At 40.0% G+C, this 12,021-nt stretch overlaps 1 protein-coding gene across 1 annotated transcript; it reads right to left on the reverse strand.

Annotated features, from left to right (window-relative positions):
- Positions 1-7,318: 7,318 nt before the first annotated feature.
- Positions 7,319-11,268, reverse strand: LOC137004219 (C3a anaphylatoxin chemotactic receptor-like). The gene is made up of 2 exons (XM_067364407.1): positions 10,310-11,268; positions 7,319-7,406 (listed from the first exon to the last, which is right to left on the reverse strand). Exons 1-2 carry the CDS (start codon positions 11,215-11,217, stop codon positions 7,319-7,321), a joined length of 996 nt encoding a protein of 331 aa, XP_067220508.1. The 5' UTR covers positions 11,218-11,268.
- Positions 11,269-12,021: the final 753 nt, after the last annotated feature.

Below are 12,021 nucleotides of genomic sequence, written 5' to 3' on the forward strand. Positions count from 1 at the left end.
GACTTACAAGCACTGTCAGTTGCTCCTTCAATATCTTGAGTTTGCTCCAGGAATGGTGAAAACATTCCTGCATCCTAGACCAGGCTATGTCCCTAAGGTCCCTACCCATGTCCCAGGTCCCATTGTGCTCCAGGCCTTCCATCCTCCTTCTTTTAAATCTTCGGATCAGGAAAGACTTAATCTGCTCTGCCCTGTAAGGGCTTTGGATGTTTACGCCCACAGAGCTGCCCTGTGGCGTAAAACTGATCAACTATTTGTCTGTTATGGGTCCCCTAAGAAGGGGGGCCCGGCATCCAAGCAGAGGATGAGCAAGTGGGTGGTCGAGGCCATCACACTTGCATATGAAGTGGCCGGACAGCCTTCTCCTTTAAATGTTCGAGCCCATTCTACCAGGGGTATGGCGGCATCAAAAGCTTTGATGTCGGGTGTCTCCATCAGTGACATCTGTGATGCAGCTGGTTGGTCATGCCAGCACACATTTGTGAGGTTTTATAACCCTGATGTCGGCTCCACTCCGGGGTCATCAGTCCTGTCAAGATAACTTGGCAAGTATTTGCCGCTACGGCACAGTTGGGTTAGCGTTCCAAATGCGTTACCACGCAGCGTCGATAGTTCCCACGAAAGGGAACGTCTCAGGTTACAGATGTAACCATGGTTCCCTGAGTAGGGAACGAGACGCTGTGTCTCTTGTCATACCCCCTGCATACTTGCGAGCACTTGTTTCAGACTTATCCAGAAGCTAGCGCGCTCTGCATCCGGGTATGCTTTATAGTTTCCTGGTCCGTGACGTCACCCGTCTCTGACGTCTCGCTACGTGATTGGTTAGATACATGAGTGCTTCAGTGAGGACATCACGCAGAAGGTTCCCAATGCGTTACCACGCAGCGTCTCGTTCCCTACTCAGGGAACCAGGGTTACATCTGTAACCTGAGACGTTTTCTTAAGAGGCTGGATCCAAACTGAAGCTGATGTCCCCTCTAGTCACCTCGGGATGAGTGTCCCGAGGTAAAACAGAAAAGCAAATGGAGAATAATTAGCGTAGCTGCTGTTCGTAACATTAAGCAAAGATAGTCATGTGCAATTGATCTGATATGAGATGCATTATGTGAATGCTTAGCTAAAGAGATGCGTCTTTAATCTAGATTTAAACTAGGTGAGCGAGTCTGAGCCCCTAACATTATCAGGAAGGGTATTCCAGAGTTTTGGAGCCAAATGTGAAAACGCTCTCCCTCCTTTGATGGACTTAGCTATAGGTACAACCACAAAACACTACACTACCAGCCTCTTCTGAATGTCATTTATGCACTTTGTTTGTTGTGCAGAAATGGAAAGCATTTTCAGATAGATGACTTAAGGCAGGCTGCAAGCCACTGACGCTAACCAAATAAGGAGGCAGATTATCCTTGCTTTCAGGACTGTTCATTTGGTTCTGACCACACCACAACCCAGGTGGACAGGCAGCGGTCCAAACTGATCGCTGTCAGCAGGAAGGTGCTGGCAAACATATTCAACATGGTCACCAGGCTGCTCAAGAAGCACATTGTCACAGACACGAACTCCGTGATTCCCTCTTCTGGCCATCAGAGGGCGCCATCACCAGAATACTGACACTCACACATTCACTCACATGCATGACATTTCCCACAAGCCCCGTACCTTGGCGCTAATCGCAAAACTCTATAAATAAAAGCCTGCTTATGCATCCCACTTCGTGTGACGACTCGTTACACACATAGTCACCAAAAGGTACCAGTCGAACCAGTCAAACTCACGGTATTCGTAAATTATATAAAATATCAGGAAGAATGAAAATAGGAAGTCTGCTAAAGCCAGGTTCAGAAACCAGATGGTATTGACAGTGCTTTTCATTTTCAGGCCTGTGATGTAGATGACCAGAGCCGGCTTGTTATATAGGCAGTATAGGCAAATGCTAAGGGCGCAATCTCGCTAGGGGCGCCAAAGAGGCTGGATGCGTGGACAGGGGAGGATCTACCGGGGTTATCACAAAATTATCACAGAATAAAATAAGCAGTGTTTCAAGTACTGCTTTTCAGGAGCGGCACTTCAATATGATGACTAAATAAATTGCGTAACGCAAAGTAATGGCAAGAAAGCACGTCTTTCAGTAAACTGTGCATGATGGTTGCACGCAGCGCGCCCAGTGTGATTCATTAACAAATGACTCTTATGAACCGATTCATTGAGAGTCAAAAACACAGCGCAGCCAAGTTAACTTACGATTTTTTTTCCATATTTGTACGTGAATCGGAAATTACTGCTTCTCGGCTAACTCGGAAGTCCTGTGAGAAATGTAGTCCCATCCGAATATGTCTGAGATTAATTTTCGTAATTTTTTGGCGAGCTGATTCAGCGACCGCCCGCTCCACTTTCATCATGGATAAAGGTAGCCTATTTTTGCCATCCGACGAACCAATAACATGAAATCAATACGGAGATCCCGATGATCCGATCACAGAAACTAATAGCAGAGATGGGGTAAGAATCTAAACGTATTTTATTTTATTTTTTTCGATTGCTAACACATTATAAGTGATTCAGTTGGTCCAGTTTCCCAAACCATTCGTTAATTTATCAAAACAAAGAGACATTTCTCAAAACATTTAACAATGAAAATATTAGGTATTAAAACTGATGACACACACCAGCCAAAATCTGACAGAGAGCTGAAAGAATAATTTACAGGGGTTTTAAACTTAAAACAGTACCATGTAGGCTACTTTAGATGAGGGAAATTTCACGTTGTGATTGTCAACTTTCTTTGTAACCATTTGTTATATATGTACTGTATTTTTTGCAGCGCTGAGAAATGATTGCCTAGGGATATAGTCTTGTGTCAGAAGACCATTACACTACTATAGTACTGTATACTGTAATGAAATTTAGCCAAATGTGCAGAGGATGCTGAATTTACTTTTACTGCAATTGACAGTTTACTGTAATTTGGTGCATACCAAGTTCATACTTATTTTTCTCATGCTTTTCATCTACTGCAAGATCAATTTATAATAGTAAAATGAAAAAGAGGTATTTTTGTTACAGTGTTATATGAATTGATCTCACTAGTGTTCACTAGGCAGTGCAGTAGTCTGTGTATTTGTTATGTTTTGTGTGTCATCTGATGCCAAAGTTTGATTTTGTCAGACAAGAATAAGTTTTTGACTAGAACATTTTATTTTGACCTGGACATTTGAGGTTTGTGCAAGTTGGTGTATAGTTTTGATGTTGTATTTTGCTGTGAGAAAATGTTGAATTGTTTCATGAATTGTACATTAGCAATCAAGAAAAACAATAGAGACTGAAAAGTTTGAAGGACAAATTTAGGTTGGCTTGTCATAAACCCAACTTCAAGTCTTGTTTAAAAAATGTATGAACTTTGGTCAGTTAGTCCAGAATATATGTTCTGGATGATTGCTAAAGTGTTGCTAGGAGATTCTGGGTGGTTGCTAGGCTCTTACTATGCAGTTGCTGGGGTGTTGCTAGAGTATGTAGTTGATAGGATGTTCTGGGTGAACACACACAGACATTCCCACCTTTGTTAATAACAGAAACTCAAAAATTGTTCTGTTGCTCTTGGACTAAAATGTGATTTATACCATTGAAGTAGCCTGTGTAATATTGATAAAACTGCTCCTCTCCTTTAGTGATACAAGTTCTGACTCATTTAGAAGTTTTTCGTATAGTTTATTTACTTGGTGACAAGATGGATATTGAAATTTTTTTATTTAATAATTTTAAACAGTATATGGATACTTTCTGGTAATGCAATGTTTGTGAACAAAATTGTGTATGTAAGGCTATAAATCTCCAAAAATTATGCATGAGTGCTTGCTTTGGTATTGCCACCCCTCATAGACCTCATGCCAACCCTTTGCCACCCTATAAATAATATTTTAGATTCGCCCCTTTGGATAAATCGCAATATAAGGGGGCGCCAAAAAAATCTTGCCTAGGGCACTGTAGATGACCAGTCCATTGCCAACAACACCAAACACACATTTTCCTTAAGGAATTCACTGTGACATCTGCATTTCTGGTTGATGCTGTCATATTTGATGGGGCTATGGTTTGGTCTGAAGTAAAAAGAAAAAACAAAAAAAAAAAACAATGGCTAGAAACAAAACAAGTATGCAAGTTCATTGTTTATCTAGCCTAGCCTATTTCATTAGAAATGCAGAGAATTGCAACAGAATACTTCAATATGTTGAAACTGCTATATCATTTTGGTAAGAACAACAGCTTTAGGCCAACTTACTAATTCTGACAATTTTTATACTGATAAAGAGGCTGAAAAAATACACAAAAATATTTTTAGCTAAACTCAATATATAAAAGAGCATTTTTAGCATTTAAAGCTGAACTAAAATACTTTTCAACATACACAGAGAGCTTCAGGTGATGTTTAAGGACTGTTAAAGGAGCAAATTATAGTCCACTTAATTCATCTCAGTACATGCAATATGCATTAATTCATGCTTAACTAATGCACTGATAATCATGTTTTAATGTATGACTCATGAAGAAGTAAACCATCAATTAATGATTACTGCATCAGCAAATAATAAAGAGTCTATATGATGAATAGATTAAGTAAAATATGAATTGTTATTATCTAAATGTGTCATAATGTATTAATTCCTTAATAACATATTTTATTAAAGGTGCCCTAGAACTTTTTAAAAAAATATGTAATATGAGTCTAAGGTGTCCCCTGAATGTGTCTGTGAAGTTTCAGCTCAAAATACCCCCCATAGATTTTATTTGCTGCCTATTTGCTGCCATAATTAGAAATGAGCCGATTCAGGGTGTGTGGCCCTTTAAATCTCATGCTCCACGCCTCAAGAGCTCGTGCTTGCCTTAAACAACATAAAAAAAGTTCAAACAGCTAATATAACCCTTAGAATGGATCTTTACAAAGTGTTAGTCATGCAGCATGTCTAATCGCGTAAGTACAGTGTTTATTTTGATGTTTACATTGATTCTGAATGAGTTTGAGGCTATGCTCTGTGGCTAATGGCTAATGCTACACTGTTGGAGAGATTTATAAAGAATGAAGATGTGTTTATGAATTATACAGACTGCAAGTGTTTAAAAAATGAAAAGCGACGGCTCTTGTCTCCGTGAATACAGTAAGAAACGATGGTAACTTTAACCACATTTAACAGTACATTTGCAACATGCTAACGAAACATTTAGAAAGACAATTTACAAATATCACTAAAAATATCATGTTATCATGAATCATATCAGTTATTATTGCTAAATCTGCCATTTTTTGCTATTGTCCTTGCTTGCTTACCTAGTCTGTTCATTCAGCTGTGTACATCCAGACGTTAATACTGGCTGCCCTTGTGTAATGCCTCGAACATGGGCTGGCATATGCAAATATTGGGGGTGTGTTGAGATTCACCTGTTCATCTGATGTCTTTTAAAAAAATGAGGTTTATATAAGAAGAAGGAAATAATGGTGTTTGAGACTCACTGTATGTCTTTTCCATGTACTGAACTCTTGTTATTTAACTATGCCGAGGTAAATTCAATTTTTGAATCTAGGGCACCTTTAACTAATAGTGTAAGTTAATGTGTTAATTACCACAATGGGTTGAAGCCATATACTTCAACTTCCAGTTGTCTGTGTGGCAAGGGGGGCGTAGTTCACCGAACGCTGCAGCGGAGGAGAGCGTCAAGAGACACACGGTGAATGAGTGGGTTAAGCGTAAATAACAAACACCTGTCTCTTGTTGCAGTAAACATGAACTGCTGCATCCAGAACCTTGTTGTTTATGGTGTTTGAATATGTCAGGTTGCTTGAGGACAAGGATTCATAGACAGAACATTGAGAACATACGGCCGGGCACTGCTATTTCGTAACACTGTGTCATAACATTATGATATTTTCAAATCATTAGTTAATGATTAATTAAAGCAGACACATTAACTATTAATTATTAGATAATAAAATATGTTATTAAGGAATTAATACATTATTACACATTTAATTAATAATAATGCATATATTACTCAATCTATTAATCATCTAAATTAATCGAATTAATCAATTAGTTCTTCATGAGTCTTACATTAACACATGATTATCTGTGCATTAGTTAAGCATGGATTAATGCATATTAGTGCACCTGTATTGTAAAGTGTTATGTTTCTTATCATCCTCTAACACTCAATTAAATTTCATTTTAAGGCTAAGAGAGGAGGAGATGCTATTTTTGCTTATACTCAATGGAAACTCAGAAATTCCATTTGCATATTGCAAAATCTGAAGTATGTCCAAGGTCACTCTGTAATGAAACAGTCTAGTACTGTCACAACTCATTAGTGGGACATTCAGACGTTTGGCTCGTTCTTAGGAAATAAACAATTTTTATGCAATGATTTATTACAGATATAATTGTTATTATCTTACATTTTGATACAAGTTTGATGTTTATTGACCTGTATTTATTTTGTACTATTTAAAGGTACCCTAAAACGCTATTTCACAAGATGTAATATAAGTCTAAGGTGCCCTCAGAATGTGTCTGTGAAGATTCAGCTCAAAATACCCCATAGATGTTTTATTATAATGTGTTTTAACTGCCTATTTTGGGGTGGGATTAAAAATGCGCCAATTCTGTTCATGTACACCTTTAAGTGCTCATGCTCCCTGCCATCAAGCTCACGACTCCCAATAAACATTGCATAAATAATAGAATAAGTTCACCACAGCAATCAAGCTGGGATATAATAAGTTCATGGATCAATACTTCTAGGTCTTTCTTTGAAAGGAAATGTTTTAATTTGACGATGGACCAGAGATGAAAGAAACTTCCTTTGACAACAGAATTTATCTGCTTAGTGAATAATAAGTCAGGGTAACACTGTTTTGCAGTATTAAACACAGGGAGCCTAATTGGTTTTCAATATTAATGACACACAATGAAGATCCAAAAGCAATGGCCTCAGTTTTGTGCCCATTTAGCTTTAGGAAATTTTCAGAGAACCACATTTTAACTTCCTCCAGGCAATAAATCAAATTTAAAATAGAATTTCCATTGCTGACAGGAAGATAAAATTGTGTATTGTCAGCAGTGATAGGAGGCATCATATTTCTGAAAGATAGAGCCGAGTAGAAGCATGTATAAAGAATAGCCTTGTGGAACAACGGAGAGCTTGTTAATACGCTTTATTGGACCACTTCAGTCTACAAGGAATGAATATCTTCAGGAATGATTTTCTAAAAGCTTGTTTTGTTGTCCTCGTTTGTTGACGAGATAGTTGTGTCGTTCGTCTTGAGACCCTGTGATTATGAGAGGCCAGAACAAGTGGAAGGGCGAGATGATCGGAAATCCAGATGTTCTTTGGCAAAGGCTGTCTCCAGCACAAGCAAAACCCTATAAGTTAAGAGTACTCAAAATGATTGTAGAAACCGATTACCTCAGAAAATGTAAGTAAAGCAACTCAACTCTTTTAAGTAAAGAATAATTATACATAACAATTAAGTCAAACTGAAATTATAAATTTTTCTTTTATTTAATGTTTAAGTCCACAGTACTCAAAACGTCTCGGGTTACGAGTGTAACCCCTGTTCCCTGAGTAAGGGAACGAGACGCTACGTCGAATGACGTGATGGGAACCCTCTGTATTTTGTGTTCGTGAAGCACCTCTGTATCCAACCAATGAGAAAGACGTGACGTCAGAGGCGGGTGACGTCACGGATCAGGAAGCTATAAAGCATACCCAGAACAAAGCACGCTAGCTTCTGTAATATGTCTGAAGCAAGCGCTCCAGGTATGTAGGAGGTACGGCAACGTGACGTAGCGTCTCGTTCCCTTACTCAGGGAACAGGGGTTACACTCGTAACCCGAGACGTTCCCTTTCGTGGGAACTATCGACGCTACGTCGAATGACGTGATGGGAACGCTATCCCAACTACGCCGTATCTCCGAATGCCTGGCTGTTGTCTTGTAGAACTCTGGCACCCGGAGTAACATTTAGGTTGAGATTATAAAATCTAATGAAGGTGTGCTGGGATGACCATCCAGCCGCACCACATATGTCGTCCAGAGAGACCGGTCTCTTCCACGACCTCGACACCTCGGTGTGGAGGTCAGGAAAAAACGGCAGACCCCGGCGCTGGGGTAGTGACCGTGCGGGGAGAAACCTTTCGTCTAACTTGCTTTTTGGTTTACTGTCAGGTCTCTCCGCGGGCCAGTCAATATTTAATTTTTCTACTGCCCTGGTCACCACCTCCAAAAGCTCCTCATATGCAGGGGATGAGGCTGGCGGTTCCTCATCGACGCTCTCCACATCAACCTCCTCGGAGGAAGATACGTTGAGCATCGGTGTCTCCCTTCGGGGGGAAGAAACCGCTACGCGTGCTTCCGCCACCAAAGGAGAGACACTGGGTCTAGCAGGTAAGGGAAGCGATAGGGCAGCGCCCGTCTCTTCCCCCTCTGCTAGATCCATCTGTGAACCCCACGAGTGCAGCCTTCGCTGTGCCTCAGCAGCAGCGGGACCAGACCCGCGAGGAACACTCGCCCCAGCGCCCTCCTCAAAGAGCGCCCGGCGCGATCGCAGCACTCTGAGGGTGAGCCGTTCGCAGTGTACACAGACAGCTCCCTCGAGAGCCGCCTGTGCATGCTCAACCCCCAGGCATTTAACGCACATGTCGTGTGTGTCTCCTTCCACAATGAAACGCGGGCAAGGAGGAGCACACTTCCTAAACTGCTGCTTTTCCGCCATTCTTATATATATATATATATATATATATATATATATATATATATGTGTCTTATTTGTGCTTGGGAACTCTTGTCCTCGAACAAAGAGACCACAGTGTGTATGATAGACAATACAACAATAAATAAGACAGACAGATACAGATAGCGCTTGCTGAAGACAACAGAAGCTAGCGTGCTTTGTTCTGGGTATGCTTTATAGCTTCCTGATCCGTGACGTCACCCGCCTCTGACGTCACGTCTTTCTCATTGGTTGGATACAGAGGTGCTTCACAAACACAAAATACAGAGGGTTCCCATCACGTCATTCGACGTAGCGTCGATAGTTCCCACGAAAGGGAACTATTGTTTTCCATACATAATGATTCTTATTTTTCAATTATTTCAATGCAGTGGTTGTAAAAGCCAATAAATTCAGAATACTCAAAACATTTAAATAAACAACTCAAAAATTACTTTATACTACACAAATTAAATAATTAGAGTTTAATTGAAATATCAAATATACTAACACCTAATCTAATCTTTACAGATAAGTGATAGTTAGCAACATCACACTAGTATATGCCAATGTAATCATCAAAGAGACTATAATTTTTTACTTGCATGAACCGCAGTATTTTTAGTCTTGACATTTCACAGCCCATTCTTGACCTAACGACATGCACTACTCTTCACCATGATGGTAACCTTACAAAACTTCAACATCACAGAAACACCTTTACATACCAAAATAACAGAACACTAAACAATAAGACATCTTCCCCTGTATTAATCTTGTGCAAAAACACACAAAATAACACTCAATTCCAACATTTATTCCCCCTTAAGGCAGGAACACACCAAGCCGACGGTCGGCCGTCGGGCAGTTTTTGTTCGTACACTAAGTTTCTCAGTGTGTTCTGCATCGTCGGCTGAAGTTGGTCCTCATCTGCTTTTTTTCGGACGATTTGAAATGTTGAATCGGCATTGGAGCTTGTCGGTCCATCGGGCCATCTGATCATTCTGATTGGTGTTCAGCTACTGCCACCTGCTGGTACGGAAAGGCATTTCTTCTTATGCAGGCACAGAACGGACATACTACATGGCCGTCGGCTGTCGAGCGTCGGTTTGGTGTGTAAAGGAAACTTTGGACACAGACGTTGCTGACGTGAGCCAACCCCACAGTCTGCTTTGGTCACCACTAGTTTGTTGGCTTCGGCTTGGTATGTTCCTGCCTTTACAGAGTGTGACGCAAAGCATGCTGGGAACTTGAAATCGGCTGCAACTCAGTTTAATGTTGAATGGACTCTTCTGATATTGTCGGTTATGTCGGTAACATCAGCAACAGCATGTCATGGATGATGTCACTTTATATCGCTCAGTAAACTTAAAAAAATAATAAATAAGGACAAGGGTTTACTCAAAAATGTTGAGCTACACAAAAATAAAACTAAACTCCTCGTTCAGAAAATGTAATTGTTTAAGTTGCATCAGTGATTTACCAGACTTTAATTACAGCATACTCAATCTTTATAAGTTAGTAGTACTATCCAGGTTTACAGTGCAGCAGAGACTGTTTAAGCTTCTTCCTAAACTCCTCACACATGAATACATAGAGAATGGGGTTCAGACAGCTGTTGAGATGAACCAGGCAGTTGACGAAAGGTCCTATGTCATCTATTACTTGTTTAAATTCACTCCACTTATTCTCGAGTGCAATTACAGTACACAGCTGTTGAACATGAAAAGGAAACCAGCATATGAAAAAGGCCATGATCACAGATATAATGACCCAGAATGACTTAAGCTTCTTTCCTCCGTTCAGACGTTTGGCCCGCACTCCGATAGCAATGTATGAAGATGCAATGATCAGGAAGGGGATGAGAAAACCCACCACAAACCTGTATATGACCAGAGACTTGAAGATGACTTGACTTGGTTTATAAATGCATTTTTTTTCTTTTTCCAAGCGGTTGATGACAAAGGGAATGCTGCAGAGGATGGATAAAACCCACACGAGTGCACAGATGATCCTGGCTTTGACCAGAGTTTGCTTGTTTTGAGCCCATAAAATCACCCAAGTGAACAGGCATCCGTCGAGACTGATAGCGGTCAGCAAAAAGATGCTGGCAAACATGTTTTGCACCGTCACAAAGCTCACAAACTTGCACATGAAGTCACCAAAGTGCCAAACCATCTTGTTAAAGGCAGTAATAATGTAGAAGATGATGACTAAGGTGAAGATGAAGTCAGCAATCGCCAAGTTGAGAAACCAAATGGAGTTGACAGTCGTCTTCATTTTGTAGCCAGTCACAAATATGATGAGCCCATTTCCAACGATACCCAGAGCGAAGGTGACAAAATATATGACTATATTGAATATTTCAATGCTTGATAAGGGTCCTGGCATGGTTGTTGCATTGGTCGCATTCTCTGCACAAAGAAAAGTGATAGAAAAACTGAATCTATTAGAATAATTCATTCAGAAATCCAACTCATTCAGTTCACAAATTCAACTCACTGACTCAGCAATTCAGTTGTTAACAGCTCACTGGAGTTGGAAATGGGAATGGAATGATTTTCTTGAATTATATGTCTTTAAAATCATTTTTAATCATAAATCATAGTTATTACAGCTCTGATTTTTCAGTAGGAATCTTATTATTGTTGTTCAAATTAGAACCTTAGTTACCAGTCCATTGTTAATCATGTTCAAGATTGGGCTAAATCATGTTTAATGCATAATCTAAATGCATAATATAAATATTGTTTTTATACAACAGTTCAAAAAACAAAACGTTCATATGAGTGAGTTATATTTTAGATTGCCTGTTTTTGCTCCATTTTGGCAATGTAAATTGTTCGAAACAAGCTACGGGACTTTTTTGCGTTTCTGAGCAACACACGGGAGATGGTCTGGCTGAAGACAGTAAGCTACAGATACACTCTCAGACATGCAGTCAGTCTCAGGCTTTACGCTTTTTGCTGTGAAGTCACCGGCACTCACACACATAACTTGTTGGGTCACAGAATTTGGCACAACACCGGAAATAAGCTGACAGAAATCAAAAATAGATTAAGTTACCTTTACAAACAAAGGCTAGCTCATTCCATACGAGCGCTGCCTGGTAACACTTTACAATAAGGGTAGCCTGCTTGAATAAACATATAGCCTACTAATAGGCCTACCTGAATTAATACTTCATTCAGCATGAACTAATGATTTTTGAAAGCATGAACTAATCATGTGAACCACCTGTGCTGGGTTGCGTCAACAGACGAGATG

This window comes from Chanodichthys erythropterus, chromosome 17, assembly GCF_024489055.1.
Source record: "Chanodichthys erythropterus isolate Z2021 chromosome 17, ASM2448905v1, whole genome shotgun sequence".
Lineage (NCBI taxonomy): Eukaryota > Metazoa > Chordata > Actinopteri > Cypriniformes > Xenocyprididae > Chanodichthys > Chanodichthys erythropterus.

Bases quoted from the DNA above. Each gene is read 5' to 3' on its own strand.
- LOC137004219 (XM_067364407.1), bottom strand. From the start codon at position 11,217: ATGAATTATTCTAATAGATTCAGTTTTTCTATCACTTTTCTTTGTGCA. The intron at 7,407-10,309 runs GTCTCTGCTGCA...CTTAACTTATAG, and splicing joins TTTAGGAAGAAGCTTAAACA to GGTTTTGCTTGTGCTGGAGA.